At 42.4% G+C, this 17,521-nt stretch overlaps 1 protein-coding gene across 1 annotated transcript in view; it reads right to left on the reverse strand.

Annotated features, from left to right (window-relative positions):
- ARFGEF3 (ARFGEF family member 3) overlaps positions 1-17,521 on the reverse strand; it is a 136,154-nt gene that overhangs the window by 72,456 nt on the left and 46,177 nt on the right. Inside the window, 4 exon segments of the mRNA XM_011978416.1 lie at positions 2,656-3,566; positions 4,627-4,739; positions 10,697-11,030; positions 12,500-12,604. Of these exon segments, the coding sequence (XP_011833806.1) occupies positions 2,656-3,566; positions 4,627-4,739; positions 10,697-11,030; positions 12,500-12,604 (1,463 nt within the window).

The following is a 17,521-nucleotide window of genomic DNA, read 5'->3' on the forward strand; positions in this document are numbered from 1 at the left end:
AAGGGCAGTGGTGCAAACATGGCTAACTGGAGCCTCAACCTCCCAGGCCCAAGTGATCCCCCCACCTCAGCCTCCCGAGGGGCTGGGACAACAGGTGTACCACCATGCTTGGCTAATTTTTGTATTTTTTTGTAGAGAAAGGTTCTCACCATGTTGCCTAGGCTGGTCTCAAACTCCTGAGCTCAAGCAATCCACCCATCTCAGCCTCTTAAAGTGCTGGGATTACAGGTGTGAGCCACCATGCCTGGCCAATACCCCATATCTACAAAAGAAAAAAAAAAATTGCTGGGTGTGGTGGTGCCTACAGTCTCAGCTACTTGGGAAGCTGAGCCACTGCACTTCGGCCTGGGTAACAGAGTCAGACCCTGTTCCAAAAAAAAAAAAAGAAAGAGAGACCAAAGAACAACTTCATCAATTTACAATCAATAAATATTGATTGAGAATAAGCTGTACATATCCTGGGACCTTAGCATATAGCACAATTCAGCTTCTCTATAAATGCTGGTTGAAGGAGTATTTGCATGGGTGTGTCTGACAGAGAGAGAGAGAGAGAGAAAGGGAGAGAGAGATGGATAAAAAGACAGAGAGACAGACACAAACATGCACAAAACATACCCTTAGAATGTTCAATAAGAGAATGTCAAATGACAGTGGTATAAAAGATATTAGGGAGAACTATAATTTTTTAAGAAGAGTATACATTTTCCTAGTCTTCCAATGAAACATGAATTTTGTTTCACACACAAATAAAAAAATCCAACATTTGTTATACTTATCTCCAAAAGAAAAAATGGTGAGGAAAAAAGTTATGTTAGGGAGCCTTAAAAATTGGTGTGAAATTAGGAAATAGGGTGTGAAATTCTTAGGATATAAGAATTAGGGCAGTGAGTGGAGATGGGCCACTGCACTCCAGCCTGGGCGACAGAGCGAGACTCCGCCTCCAAAAAAAAAAAATTAGGAAAGTAGAGAAATCATGTCTCTTTACATCTTTTTCTAGGTCATGTGAAAATTTCTGGAGTGAAAATTCTGTGTCTCCTTTGGTGCTTGCTACAACTTTGGATCATTCTCATATTAAAAAATGTTCCGGCCGGGCAGTGGCTCACGCCTGTAATCCCAGCACTTTGGGAGGCCAAGGCAGGTGGATCGCAAGGTCAGGAGATCAAGACTGTCCTGGCTAACACAGTGAAACCCCATCTCTACTAAAAATACAAAAATTATCCGGGCTTGGTGATGGGCGCCTGTAGTCCCAGCTACTTGAGAGGCTGAGCCAGGAGAATGGCATGAACCTCGGAGGCGGAGCTTGCAGTGAGCCGAGATTGCGCCACTGCACTCCAGCCTGGGTGACAGAGTGAGACTCCGTCTCAAAAAAAAAAAAAAAAAGTTCCTCCTCATATATACGGAGATTTTTAAGTGTCTTTTACTTGTCCTCTTGAAAAAGGACAATTTGTCAGCTTCTTAAAGATACTTATTAAGCTACACATCTGTCAGCTTCTAACCAAGTTCCAGTAACTGGGCTACAATTTTTTCATGTATGTGTGTGAAGTTTTCTTTGTTAGAAAATAAAAAGTGAGACAAGGTCTCAGCCCTCAAAAAGCACGGAGTATAGAGAGGGGAGGGTGGAAGGGATGGTGGATGCATTAACAAATGACTATGATAAATGCAGCAAGCACAATGACAAACACAAGTTCAAGGTTAGGTGGTAGACGAGCAAGTGATCATGGCTTTTTAGCAGTTCTGTGTCAGTTCTCAGGGTCAGCCCTTTGGATCTGAGCACAGGCTTAGGGAGATTCATTCACCTCAGTATTCTGTGGTCAAGAGACACTTGTATTTGAGGGAAACGTACAGATGACCTCCCTGGTATCACACAAACATTTATTCCTACCATACATTTTATGTACCCATTAATTGCTTTCTTTCTGTATTATCTTTCAAGAAAACTGTCTTAAAAATAATTATTTAGTATGTGAAATGCTACTACTTCCCTGTATTCTTTGTCTGCTTCCTCCACCAAAACTCTAAGTGATTCTCTCCTTCCCTTCAATAATACCAGCATGATTCTCTGATGTAATTTGGCCACTATTCCCCCAGCACCACTGTTTATGGTCTGATTCACAATTCAACATACGGAAGGGTCTGAGATGGGGGAATGCAATGTTACCAAGCTATACTGGACTATCACACATTGTTCGAATGTTCAGTAGAATTCAGAAGATATTGGGAGGACTTGGAGTGCAACTGATCCAAGACAGCATTCAAAATAGTTTACTTTTTGATACGCCAAAAGTACATTGCTCTATGAATTTTAGACACCAAGACATAGAAGCATACTGATAATTCAGTGTTTTAAGAATTACAGACTGTCAGGTTGTTTCTATCAGTAGCACCTTTCTAGAATGCAGCTACTTCTCATTCTTTACTTTACATCCTATACATTTATCAGTCTCATAGTATATTCCAGCCATCGACTGCTGTAGAATTCAAATAAACCACCACTAATAGGTCTTAGATGTCTTTGCCCTTTTTAAACTGGGGAAACCCAAAGATTCATTAATATGCTTTGAGCACTTCAAACTATAAGCATGATAGTAATTGCCCATTAAGGCAAACTGCTCTGAATAATCTTGTTGACTATACAGCAGAGAATTGTTTACAGACCTGAGCAGAAAGTAGAGGCAAAGTTCTGCAGAGCAGTGTCCACCTCCTCCACACTGGAGAGAGCCAGGAGCCGAGGGAGGAGGCCTTCCAGGGACTGTATGAACAGCCTGGCACTGTGCTGATCCGCCTCCTGGTTCTTCAGCAGTTTGAGAGACAGGGCGGCAGCTCGCAGGGACCGGTGGCCTAGGCAGTCCCGGGGGGTCTGCTCTTCATCGGCTAGAGAACAGTTGTCCGACCCAATGTCTGACACGTCGGACCTGCCCGAGTCCTTTTCTGCTGCCATTGAGTACTGATCACAGGAATCAAATTCTGTCCTAGAAAGGTCTTGGTCATCAACACTAAAATTGCTCTCACTATACCTAGATCCATAGGACCTTGTCCTGCAGTCTACTGACAGGAAGTTAGTTATGTCAGGGTAAGGGACTGTGTGGCTTCTCTGCACGACATCTGGCTGGTCTACCGCCTCTGTTTCCAATACTTTGCTCAGCGTCTCCTTGCCCTCCGGGATGGCTGGCGACTTGAGACTGTTCTTGTGGTTTCCCGAGTGGTCCTCAGGTGTAGTCTGACCCAACTCTCCCTCGAGAGTGGTCTGGCCTGTGTCTGTGGTGACACTGATGCTGATGTCAAGGTTCCTCTCGTTCCCTGACTCCCACGGCGTGTGTTCCGAGGACAGCACTCGCCGCTGCCAGCGGAAGTCAGCCTCATTGATCTCCATGGAATCTCGGCTCCACTCAGCCCCATCCTTCAGCTCCTCAAGGCGCAGAAGCAGCAGTTGCACCTGACCTTCGCTCAAGCCCTTCCCCTGGCTGAGCTCATCCAGGGCACCCAGCAAGGTGCAGACACAGGACACGGCTGCATAGCAAGCTTCGATGCCACCCTTGATGCATGCTTCGGTCATGCCATCCATGATGCTAAACAGTGTTCAAAAGAGAAAATGGAACAAATGCATAAAATATAGAAAATATCTCTGAAAGGAACAAGAGTGTTAGACTGACTAACAGCATAGTATTCAAAACGGATAGTCTGATTTGCATAAAGCAAAATGGTCCGGGCAATAAATAAAGGAAACAAACATGCTTAGGTGGGCAGAGAAAAATCTTCAGATAAAGTGGCCTGCATTGGCCAGGCATGGTGGCTCATGTCTGCAATCCCAGCACTTTGGGAGGCTGAGGCAGGTGGATCACTTTAGGTCAGGAGTTTGAGACTAGCCTGGCTAACAAGATGAAACCACATCTCTACTAAAAATACAAAGAATTAACCAGGTGTGGTTGGTGTGTGCCTGTAATCCCAGCTACTGGGGAGGCTGAAACAGGAGAATCATTTGAACCTGGAAGGCAGAGGTTGCAGTAAGCCGAGATCCCGCCACCGCACTCCAGCCTGGGCGACAGAGCAAGACTCTGTCAAAAAAAAAAAGGGGGGGTCTGCATTGAATCACCCTCCCTCTTGGCTTGCTGGTTTACCTGGGTACAAATAGAAGCTCCCGATGAGCATTTATGACCTTCCCGAACAATCTCACTTTTGTATTATGCTCGGTATTTCAAATAGAAAATAGTGATAATGGTTATATGATAATGTGGACCTTCCTCTATAAAGTAAACATATTCCTGAACAGATGTATGTGAATACAACTATTACGAGCCCTATAATATTCAGTTTTCTAGGGGGGCTACATGTGAAGAAATCCTATAGCTACAGTATTGCAAGTCAAAAGTTCTTCTCTAAAAAAATCCCAATGAATAATTATTATACATTTCACTTGGTACATTTGGTTTTAAGACAATATGAAAATATACAAAGTTCCATGATTATAATAAATTGAGGTACGTCTTCTCATGTAGCTTGTGGGTGAATTATTAAATAGACACATTTCATACAATGTAGAATTTTTTAAAATCTCAGGGATTTGCAAGCAAAGTTAAAAGTCTTCAGAAAAGCAGCCTCAATAAAGACCTAAAAGGATAAATATCATACAGTTTGAGGAGATCCAGATGAGACTTTCTTTTTGAAATTGATCTTTTTCTGGACTCTGATTCAATGGAGCTGGGTCCTGCCAAGTCACAGAGACGCTGTGGGCTCCCGAGTATCTTAAAGAAAAAGGTAAAAGAGTGACAGAAAAGTAAGTATCACAAAAAAGCACAAGGTTGTTAAATTGTGAGATCAAATAAACATGTACTTTCCCTACTGAGTGATATAGTATAAGGAGAAACGCAACTATTTGGAACTTCCAATCTTAGTAAGACTGATTTAGGTTTTCTTCTTGACATATGGTGTGTATCAGGCTCCTGGCTCCTCAGCTCAGCGCTGGCTTAGACAAAGAAAATTCTCAGAGGGATTGTTGAAAAATCTTTTCTAGCACAGAACTAGAAAACACTTGGATCTCTGTTCTTTAGTAAGATTGGCCTTTAATATAACCTTCCTGGACTCTTTCTGTCTACTTTTGGTACCAGGTTGGCTAGCTTCATAAACTGGGTGGAGAAGTATGCCCTCTTTCTCATCACGGAAAAAGTTCATGGAAGATTGGAATTACCTGTTCCTTGAATGCTTGTATAACTTGTTTCTAAAGCTACATGGGGCCAGAATTTTAATAGGAATCCTTCAACTACTTCCTCCATTTCTTTAAAGATTATAGGACTATTCAGGTCCTCAATTTCTTCTTGAACCAACTTTTTAAAAGTTGCATTATTTCCTAGGGACTTATCCATTTTACCTGGTTTTCTAATACCCTCTTTTATTTCTTTAATGTGTGTAACATCTATAGTTAGGTATTTTTTCATTTTTATTTCTGTTCATTTGTACCTGTTTTGAAATTTTTTTATTGCTCTTGAGAAAAGTTTTTCAACTTTCTTGATCTTTTCAGTCCTAACATTTTCTGCTTTTTAAAATCCCCTATATTTCCTTGTCACATTACTTTCTTCTTTTATCCTTATTTTTCCTCCTTTCTACTTTCTTTGAATTTATTCTATTCTTTTTTTTCTAACTAAGCTGGAGAATTAGGACATTAAGGTTTTCTGTTTTTCAATATAAGGAGTTAAAGCTATACATATCTTCCCATTTACTGCTTCTCACAAGTTTTCATATGTAGACTGTTCATAATTGTTCATTTCTAACTCATTTTTATATACATACGGTAGAAGTCTATAGAAGATGTCAACTCAAGGCTAAATTGATTCAAAGAAAGATGGTTAATGCAGTGTGTCTGCAGCAGACATCCCACCGTATGTCCATTCATCTTCAAAGTGATTGATACTCCAAGCAAAGCAGGAAAAGGTCCATTACACAGAAGAAGCTGTATTTTAAGTGACTCTCCTCTTTCCCTCTCTCCATATTTCTTTCTTACCACAGAAATTGAACATTTCTGCTCTCCGGGAGGAATAGAAATGAAGCTTCCACTTTTTGTTGACATCAAAAAAAGAGTGACAATGCTGGGGCTAAAGTCTGGCAGGCTCTCTCTTTCCCTCTCTCTCTCTCACCCCCCCTCTACAGGCCTGCAGCCCCGTGGCTGGACCCTCTGAGCCTCAGGATGCTCCATCTCTTGCTGGAAGGATAAGTGCATTTCCAAAAGATGGAGTGGAAAACCTCACTGTCTCCTGGGATTCTACCACAATTTAAAATTCAGCTTCACCGGTAATAAATTAGATATTCACTGTTAATAAATTCACTAATTTTTTTTAAAGATGGAATATTGCTCTGTCACCCAGACTGGAGTATAGCAGCACAATCTCGGCTCACTGCAACCTCTGCCTACTGGGTTCAAGAGACTCTCCTGCCTCAGTCTCCCAAGAAGCTGGGACCACAGGTATGTGCTACCACGCCAGGCTAATTTTTTTGTATTTTTAGTAGAGACGGGGTTTCACCATGTTGGCCAGTCTGATCTTGAACATCTGACCTCAGGTGATCCGCCCATCTTGGCCTCCCAAGATAATCTATTTTAATTCCCACATTAATCTTGTGCTTATTTCTCAATTGCTTCAGAATCTGGAGGGAAAGGGAGGGATTGATAAGGTTTCTGGAGAACCCTTGACAAATACTAAAAGGAAAGATGTTTTAATCTCAGCTTCTTCAGGTGGGAATGAGAGTTGTGGGATCTGTGGCTGGGGTGCCAGAGGTCTGATAAAGACTAGGAAACTTCTAAAGCTGAGCCATAGGAGAGAAAAGGAAGCAAGCTGTACTTTTTCATTACTGTTCATTTTAAGGGGAAATCAGAAACAAAAAAGGGGCTGTGCTTTGAAAACCAAAGATGTCCTGTATGTCCTTGATCAATAGGCACACACTGCATATGGCAGAGTGACAAACTAAAACTAGAACAGGGAAATAACACACCAAGCGTACAAGCTCCAAAAGGCTAAACAAACATCCTGGGAACCCAGTGATTTTCTTTGTGTGCACAAGCCCTGCACATTTTGGTATCTAGGTTACCAACTTTCCCAAATGATTGATTTTGTCGTATAAAGTGGAGGTGCTGCTTTTTAGAACATCTTGGCCCCAATTAGTCTGCTGGGCTCCTTGGGGCAGCACTGCCTGGACGTGCTACTTGGGTACTACCATCAAATTCTAGCATCACCTCTGCAAAATGACCTTGGGAAGATAGAACATGTATGTTGAACAGAAAAACATAACTAACTTCCTTTTGTAGTACAAAGCAAATTATTTAAAACACATTTAGAGACTTACGTATGCCATACGCAAAGTATGTACTTAGCATCCAGGTATCAAGCGGCTCTACTGTGGGCAGTGACTGCTCTAGTGCCTGTCATTTCTGAGGGGAAAAGAAAGGTTGCCGCTGCTTATAAAATAGCCTCTTTGTAGACATTTTGTCTTCAGGTCCACATGTCAGTCAGTCAAAAGTTGCTAAACACTTATTCTGATTCAAGCATTATAGTGTTAAATACTAGGGGAAAACATACAGAAGCAATCTACACAGAAAAGTCTAGTTGAGGAGACAAGAAGCTTGTTCCCCATTCTATTGTGAAACAATCAGTGTGATGGGGCGTATAATCAATTGCTAAATGGCGGGATGGAATTTAAAGAAGAACACGATCAGTGGTCTGAGGAAGCCCAGCCGTGAAGGACAAGGATTTTGATAGCAAAGAAGCAGCCATACTTAAAACATCAGGCTTCACCATCTTAGCCTTACGACTCACAACGTGAAGGACTTTGGGCAAGTGACTTCTCCCCCCAGAGCCTCAGCTTTCCCATCTGGAAAATGGGCATAATATTATCTTCCTAAGGGAGTTTGTAAATAAGCTAATGTCTAGCCTGTTGCAATTAACCACTCAATTCTGTGAGGGGGGAGTGGCCCACAGGACTAAGGGACAGGAAACCCTGAAGAGGCGAGGAGGTGGGAATTGAACAAAGAAGTCAATGGGATGAAGGTGCATCCTGGGAAGTGATGGAAAATGCAAATGATGGAAGAAGGCTCTAGAAGTTGGGCACAGTAACTCAGCCTTGATGGGAGAGTCAAATGAAGAGCCATTAGAGTGCCCTGGGCCATGGGAAAATTGTTAACAGTGGTGATTTATGGACATAAATCCAGTAAGACAAAAGGAATAAAACAGGCAGGAGAGGGAGGCCAGCTAGAACTGAACCAACTATTTTCAGCCTCCATATGTTTTTTCTCTTCCTTACAAGAGCAATAAGTACACCACATATTTGTTTAGCACTTGATACTTACAAAGTACTTAGGCAAACTTTAGTGCATTTTGAATTTGCAACCTTTGGAATATTATAACAAGGTACCCATGAGAAAACTTTTAAGTTCAGAGTTAAATGATTTACCTATATCACATAGTCAGTGAGTGGCAGAAAGAGGATTCGAATCCTGACTTTTTTTTTTTTTTTATATTATTATACTTTAAGTTCTACGGTACATGTGCATAACGTGCAGGTTTGTTACATATGTATACTTGTGCCATGTTGGTGTGCTACACCCATCAACTCATCAGCACCCATCAACTCGTCATTTACATCAGGTATAACTCCCAATGCAATCCCTCCCCCCTCCCCCCTCTCCATAATAGGCCCCAGTGTGTGATGTTCCCCTTCCCGAGTCCAGGTGATCTCATTGTCGAACCCTGACTCTTAAACTCAGGCTCCTGAAATGGGCAGCAGAACCAACACCAAGAAACGGGCTGCTGGGGGTCATCTGCACTGCAATGTGAGAGTCAAGTCCAGTGATAAGAATGATACAGCAAAAGACCATGGGATTAGGGTCAGTGGGTCCAGGGTTTGCACCTTCTTTTTCTTTGGGACTTTGGGCAAACCATTTGACCTCCTCAAGCCTAAGTTTCTTTGTGGGAGGGAATTTCCTTTTCCTCTGGCATCACATTTCTATGAGGAGGAACATCCAGTGCAGTAAAATTCTAGGCCTCTCTTCTCCTTTCCTCTCATTTCTTCCAGGTATAGGAAGAGCCCCTGATCAGAACAGTGAATTTAGGATAAGGAGCTGAGCATGCCTTGCTAGCCCCTTTCTCTCCCATCTTCCTGGGGATCTGCTAATCAGAGGAAGCCCATGCTTGCCCCTCCAGGATGCAAGTTGAACAGGTATAGGGGAGGACCCTGGGGAAGGGCCACTGCTGTCTGAGTGGTGAAGAGTGGTCTAGTCTCACCGGCCTCCAAAGTTGTATTATATCTGCCCATCTAGTGAAGATCAGTTCTTAAAGCTGGCCTTTTGATCTCCATTGCCTGAAGGTCTGGTGGGGAAAAGAAGTAACATTCTTAATTGGTAAAAATAAAGTCGATGGCCGGGCACAGTGGCTCATACCTGTAACCCTAGCACTTTGGAAGACTGAGGCAGGCGGATTGCTTGAGCTCAGGAGTTTGAGACCAGCCTGGGCAACATGTCTCTACAAAAAATACAAAAATTAGCCAGGTGTGGTGTCATGCACCTGTGGTCCCAGCTACTCAGGAGACTGAGGTAGGAGGATCACTTGAACTCAGGAGGTCCATGCTGCATTGAGCCGTGATTGTGCCACTGCACTCCAGCCTGGGCAACAGAGTGAGACCCTGTCTCGAAATAAATAAATAAATAAAAGTTGATATACAACCTCACAAATTTATTATGAATAATAAAAATAATATATGTGAAGTACCTGGCATATAATAGGCAAGAAAAAGAATGGTAAATATTATCATGGGCTCATAGATTTTCTTAACAGCCATGAAATCTGGGCCACTCCTTAATTTCTAGAAATAGTGGGTCAGAACTTTCCAATAGTCATAACAATAAAATCTCATTAAAACACCAAGAAAGAATTCAAATTTAACTTCTCAGATATTGGTTGGCGGCAATGATTGCTTAAAATAAATTAATCATCAACAAGGGAATTTTGCTACTCTGGTTTTTGCAGGGGTGAGATACCAAAAGGAAATGCAATGTTGCAATTGGACCTTTATGATCAGATTCACAAATACAAAAACACTGATGACTTTTCCTTTTGGTTTTCTGAGAGAAGGCAGAGGAATCTTTGTTTGAAGCACCTTCAAAAATAAGCCTAATTCTGCCTCAAAACTATGAAGCAGCACACTGGGATGGCTACTGCAATCTGGACAACCTTTATGTTCTCGCTGGGGTCGTGACATTTGGGAGAAATGAGGCAAAAGAATGGAACAAAGGATTCCTCTTAGCAGAGACTGGCAAAACTCTTTTTTTTGGGATAATGTGCCACCTGAGTATAAAATCATTTTGAAATCTAATGTTGGCAAAGGCGAATAAACACATATATCTGCACAAACAGCACCTAAGGTAGAAGAATGAAATCTCAGCATGGGCCTGGTCAGGTACACATCTAACAGAGTCTTACCAAGCACTAGCTCGATTCTCAAATGGTTTTGCATCACTGAACATCACTGACCCCTCTCACCCAGGTTCGCAATACACGTTCACACTCACAGACTCTAGACACAGCATTCGTTAGTGGACACCATGAGGCAGCAATGAAGTTCTGGCAAGTGATTGACAAGCCTTTTCTGAGCGTTTCTTGTATGCGAAACTTGTAACCTGTAAACCTTGTAAACCTGGTGGCGATCTCCAGTGCCTTCTCACCTCTTTCATTATTTTGATGGCTTCCACACGGTGCTGGGGTGGGGGGTACAGCAGCACTCGGTGGTAGAGGGACTGCAGCACGGGCTTCATGGAGTCCACGGACCCCACCAGCCGGACCAGCTCGGCTGCAATGTAATAGATAGTCCGAGCCACGGGCCCGCTCAGGGCTGGAGCAGTGCAGGAGCAGCCTGATCCCCGGCCATGATCAGACACTCCTGGAGATGCAGAGTCCGACTCCAGGCTGGTACTGGTGCTGCTGCTGTGAGCAGAGGTGATGGTTTTGTCATGAATTGGATTCCCCAGGATGACGATGAGAGCAGGGCAGAGGTTTTTCCTGGGAAGAGATGGTGAGAAAAGTAAGTTTCCCCACAAGACAAATGATAACATTTACTCTGCGAGTAAACAGATGCTGCAGAAATGACAAGAGTGGGGCTCTTTACTGCTTCTTCTTTTGGCTACATTTTGCCCGTTTTCTAAGTCTCTCTAACATTTCTGGGTATTTCAACAATACTTTTACTCATAAATTGAGCTAGCATGAATGAAATAATATATAAGAGAAGCATTAAGAAACCATCATAAGTGAAGAAATGGACTCAAAATGCGAAATGGCTGTTATAAAGTTTCATATTACTATAAATAACAAAATTATTTACCATTTGAGAAGTTAATTGCAAATTCCACACTGACACCTGCCATTTGGCTTCCTTCCTGTCGATAAGCCCAGGGATCCAGAACAAGCAGCTGCCTGCCTGCGGGGCCTGTCACTTCTGGGAATCTCTGACTATGATTAAGAGACTAGTATTCGGGTTGAGATGGAGCTAGGGCTAGGAGTAAAGCTCAGTATCTCTTGCTCCCTGCATAAGTTATCTGCTTTTTGAACGAGCTGAAAACGCAGAAAAATTTTCTGGTGCTGGTATCTCATGATCCTATGATATAAACCAAAGAGGGCCTTGGAAGCATATTCTGCCATAATCATCATCGGTTTTTCTGCAGATTTTGGTCTGATGGATGTCAACAAAACAATTTATCTGCTTTATTATTATTATTATTATTATTATTATATATTTTTTGAGACAGAGTCTAGCTTTGTCACCCAGACTGGAGTGCAATGGCGCGATCTCAGCTCACCGCAATCTCCACCTCCCAGGTTCAAGTGATTCTCCTGCCTCAGCCTCCCAAGTAGCTGGGATTACAGGCGCCCACCATCACACTCAGCTAATTTTTGTATTTTTAGTAGAGACAGGGTTTCACTGTGTTGGCCTCGAACTCCTGACCTTGTGATCCGCCCACCTAGGTTTCCCAAAGTGCTGGGAGTGTGAGTCACTGCACCTGGCCTATTATTATTATTACTATTATTATTATTATTATTTTCTGATAGTCTTACTCTGTCACCCAGGCTGGAGTGCAGTGGCTTGATCTCCACTCGCTGCAACCTCCACCTCCTGGGTTCAAGCAATTCTCATGCCTCTGCCTTCCAAGAAGCTGGGATTACAGGTGCCCACAACCACCATGCCCAGCTATTTTTATACTTTTAGTAGAGACTAAGTTTCATCATGTTGCCAAGGCTGGTCTCGAACTCCTGGCCTCAAGCAATCTGCCCGCCTCGGCCTCCCAAAGTGCTGAGATTACAGGTATGAGCAACTGTACCTGGCCACAATTTCCCTGCTTTCTCTCTATGACATTTATGCACAGATGAAACTACTACTGGTGGGTCATGGACTTCATGGAGAGGGACCCAGAGACACAGCCAGCAGAAGCCCTTGGGTTAGTGTCAGCATGGGGGCGTCAGGAGTGGGTGCTCACCAGATCAGGTCCGTGAAGCGCCTGTGCAGGTGCATGGAGGAGGAGGAGCTGCTGAGCACAGACAGGATGCACTCCAGGTAGAGAAGCTGCAGCTGCTGGCTGTCACTGTGGAAGAGCAGAACCGACACAAATGCAGACAAAAGACAAGACAAAATTAAAGAGGTAATGTGTGGAAACATGCTTGGAAAAATGGTAGGCGTTACCAAAGTGCTAGTTTTTGGGGGAAGGTTAGCATTATGGGTTGAACTCTGTCTCTCTCCCCAAATTCACAGGTTGGAGTCCTAATCTCCAGCACCTCTGAATGTGACTTTATCTGGAGATAGGTCCTTACAGAGGTGATCAAGTTAGACTCAGTTCACTGGGGGGATGCTAATCCAACATGACTCTGTCCTTAAAGAAATGGAAATTTGGACACAGAGACATTCATTGAGGGAAGACAGTGTGAAGAGACACAGGGAAAAGACAGCCATCTACAAGGTGAGGAGAGAAGCCTGAGGAGATCCTTCTCTCTCCGTTCTCAGGAGAAACCAACCCCACTGAAGCCTTGATCTTGAACTTACAGGCTCCAGAACCGTAATACAATAAATTACTGTTTAAGGTACTCAGTTTATGGCACTTTGTTACAGCAACCTCAGCAAAATAATACAGTTGGGTGAATTTTTTTTTTTTTTTTTTTTTTTTTTTACTAATAAACTTTACTTTTTTAGAGCACTTGAAGATTTACAAAAAACTGACCATGAAACAGAGTTACCATATTGAACTATTATTAAACCTTACATTGGTATAGTACATTTGCCACAATTAATAAAAAATTGATATATTAACTAAAGTCCGTAGTTTATGGCAGAAATGCTAATTTTTATATTATCTAAACCTTTCAAGAGACCGTTTACCACATTATCTTTTCATTGGTGAACACTTTATGAACTTGCATTAGACTTTTCTTCCTTATTGAGGAAACGTGATTTTTCTGTGGAGAAATTATTTTGTGTCCAAGTTATTATTATGGGGTTCCTCATAGAGGAACAGAGCCAGATGAAGAAAACAGACAACTTTATGGGGAACACATTCCTAATATCCAGATTAACTTCTCTCCCCAGCCTACCAGAAAGTATTAAAATCCAGGTAGGTGACAAAAGTGACAGATAGGGCTAAGGAAGAATTTAATTTTCAGGGACATGTTTATTGCAAACACATAATAAATCCTTTCTTAGAGAGTTCACTCAGTAAAGTGGAATGGGAATACTCAGAAAAAGGAAAAACTTGCTTATAAAAATAATTTTTGGTTGTGTCTCTTTCACCTAATTTAAAATAAATAAATGTCCAAAGGAAGTCAGGAAGTCTAGTGTCTTTAACAGTTCAAATAAGTCCCAGGAGAAGGGGGTGGAAGGAACAGAAATGCTCATGACAGGCCAACTAGAAACTTGAGGAGAGAGGAAGGAAGCAAAGAAAAGTTAACAGTAGACAGTGCTAGGGCCAGAGGTTACATCCACACAACTGCCAAATTGAGAAAGACCGTGCAATTGTAAGACACAGGATAGTAAGAGGGATGGAGTCCTTTATTTATGTGCCATTAAATACCCCAACATTGATATTATGCCCTAAAGCCTCTTGTGGCCTCTTCACTAAAAATACTGTTTTTATTTTCTTTTAAGGTTTATAGAACTAAACAAAAACAAAGACAAGAGACAGAGATAGTTTGTAGCCCTTTATAGAAAAAGTTTCCCGACCCATATTCTAAAATCTCCCTTGTCTAAAGAGAGCTGTATAATGATTAAATAATGTTATTATTCTGTAGAAGGGAAAGTCACTTATATTTGGATATACTCTGTCTACCACACCCTTTGAGAGTAGAAGAAGAAATGGGGAAAGGCTGAGTCTCCACAAAAATTATTCCTATTTGCCAAGAGGAAGGTGATGGATGGAGGAAGAGTAAGAAATCATGAGCCATTCTTGGGCCAGGTAAGGACCTCACATTTCCAGGCTTCTAGTCCTACAAGCTTCCCTACGCTTTTGACCACGACGTAGCTCTTGACATGAAACAGCAGGTTTCTTCACTCTTACGGGACTGGACAGACATATAAGCCAGTAGATAAAGCACGGGTGGGAAGGGCTGTGAACACAAGGTTCTGTGAGACCATATGGCAGGAGTACCCTCTTAGAAAGAATGTCCACAGGACATGCTGTCTTAGTAGATTCTCAAGTTCAAGTAGGAGACTGTGGCATGGTGAGGCACAGGAAGAGGTGTCACAAAATGTGGGGGTGGAGGAGGAAGGGATCTGGGCTGAGAGGTTGTGGCTAAAGCGCAGGGTGTGAGGATGGTATCAGCCTGAGAGGTGGACAGAGGCCCAATCAGGAAGGGTCCTGTAGGCCATGCTAAGATGTCTGGACTTTATTTGGAGGTATAAGAGTGACATGACCAGATCTGTATTTCAGAATGTTCAATTTGTTTGCTTTACGAGGAAGAGAGTGGACAGGACAAATCAGAGGGCCATGGTATCAACTGTAAGCCATATTTTAAAAATCACTTCTGGAAGGATGGCCTTCACTGTAGTCTCGGTTAAACATTCTGACCAATCACTTGACCTGTTATTAAGAAGAAGAATTATTAAATGCTCCAATTCAAAAATTTCTCTTTTTCTTTCAAACTGTCAGTCTAGCATCACAAAACGAAAACAACTCTAGACAGGAAAGACTCTCAATTTCTGAAATCATTGGAAATAAGTCCATAGAAAAGCTATGAGTCATTAAGCTATTGGCAAAGTGTGCCACGGTGAATTCTTCAACCCCGAGATTATCAGACTCACTGGCAGGGAACGCATTGCCAAGGTAACTGGCCTGAGAGTCTCCTTGGAGACTGAACGCGGCAGCTTTTGCGTGGGTTGCAGCAGTCTGGAAAACAGGTGATCGTGGCCATGCATGAGTCACACCATTAAAGGAGCTGTTTAAAACGTAAGCACCTTCCACTAGATACACACCCGCACGCACACAGTGTGTATGCATATAACAGCCGGCCCTACACAAACAAGTAGAATGCACAAGGCAAAAAGTAGCCTAGAAACCAGCCAACTCCTTCAAAACACACAGGGAAAAACCTGACCACTTAGGAGAGCTGTAAGCCACTTTCCTTGGTCTTTTGTCTGAGCATTTCATGGTTGACAGGCTGAGTATCTGCTGGTTTCGTTTTCTGCTCATCACTGAACTTCTTCCCAGGTGCACGATCTGTGGAGAACAGCGCTCAGGCGTGGACCCACAGGCCGTGAAGGCGAAGCAGCCACATCTCCTGGCAAGGCTACTGGGAGGGCAACCTAGCACATTTTGTATCTCTGGAGTTCTTAGGGTTTTGTTTTGAACCATTTTGACTTCGCTTCCCTTAGAAATAGATTTGAATTTAGTTAAAGGAGAGAAGAAATTTAGTAATTGTGTAAGGATAGAAATGGAATTAACACAGACAGTGGGAATGCTTTGGTAGGCCCCATCGATTCCAAGCCTGCGTTGGTATAGCTTTCACTCTAACATTCTGTTCTAGGAGGAGAGGGAAGCAGGGAAAGAGTGATGGGAAACAGGCAGAGAATAAGTATCTTTCTAAGCCCAATTATCCTTCCTGAAATTCTTGGATTTAAAAAGCATCATGTAACTCAACTTGCCTAACATAGGATTCTATTAATACCACATTGCCAAGGCATGCGAGGGAGTGTTCTACATTCCTGAATACATTTTCTGAATCCTCCCAAGAGACCAAGCATATCATGAACACACACCCCTACAGAGCTAAAGCCCTAAGAGGCACTGATTTTGGAAATGGCTGTTGAGGTTAGTAAATACTGATTCTAGTGTAATTTCAGAGGAATAACCTATTCAGAGGGTAGAAGAGGCATCAAGTTTAGCTAATAGAAATAAAGGAATTAAGTTAGTAAAATCAGAAGCAATGGTACACAAGTGAAAACTTAGCAAGGAGAATGAACAGAAGCACCAGAGTGAGAGTAGCCGGGGCACAGGACTATCTTACCAGGTGGACATAAAGGTCTTCCCTTACAGCTACGCTAAGCATCCTGTGCCCCCAGCATCTTTAACAAAAGGCCACCATCTTAGGGTAATGGAGTCATGATGGCAAATACTGAAATCAAACAAAGCAATCAATTTCCAGAGGCAGAACTATGACCAGGGGAATTGTACTGGAAAATCAAGCAAGACTGAGAATCCTATAAAATCATTAAGCTCTAAAATAACATGCCTAAAGCCATCTTCGATCCAATGTACAATGAGAAATCCTAGAAAAATGTGCACGTGAATTATTTTCTCCATTTAAAACCTATTCTCAAATTCCTGACATCAAGTGATCCGTCTGCCTGGGCCTCCCAAAGTGCTGGGATTACAGGTGTGAGCCACCAAGAGACCAGCCTAGCCAACATGGTGAAACCCCATCTCTACCAAAAATATAAAAAATTATCTGGGTGTGGTGACGCATGCCTGCAGTCCCAGCTACTCAAGAGGCTGAGGCAGAAGAATTGTTTGAACCCGGGAGGCAGAAGTTGCAGTGAGCCCAGATCACGCCTCTGCACTCTAGCCTGGGCGACAGGGTAAGACTGTCTCAAAAAAACAAAAACAAAATACCTATTCTTAAGTCATGTGGTTAAGAAATGCTTTGTTTTTCAGTGACTGATTGAAATCTACAACCTTTATTTTCTAATATGTATGTGTGAGCACTTTCAGTGTGTGTTTGTGCAATGCATTTTCCTAACAATCTACAGTCAAATTTCTGATGTACACAGCCCAGTGTTCTTAACTGTATGATGACTAGAATTAGCAGCAACTATTCTAAAAGCAAACAAACCAGTTTAAAGCAAATGTATGTCAAATATTTACTACATGCTAGACACTGCGCAATCAAAAATAATTCTACTTACAGCCGTACTTCCTAGATTTCAAAACTGAGTGTTTATAATAATTACATTATAGGCATAACCTTAAATACCCACAGGTAAACCAGGTCATATGGTTGCCCTACAGATGAGAGGGATT

Source organism: Mandrillus leucophaeus, unplaced genomic scaffold, assembly GCF_000951045.1.
Source record: "Mandrillus leucophaeus isolate KB7577 unplaced genomic scaffold, Mleu.le_1.0 Scaffold194, whole genome shotgun sequence".
NCBI classification, from domain to species: Eukaryota; Metazoa; Chordata; class Mammalia; order Primates; family Cercopithecidae; genus Mandrillus; species Mandrillus leucophaeus.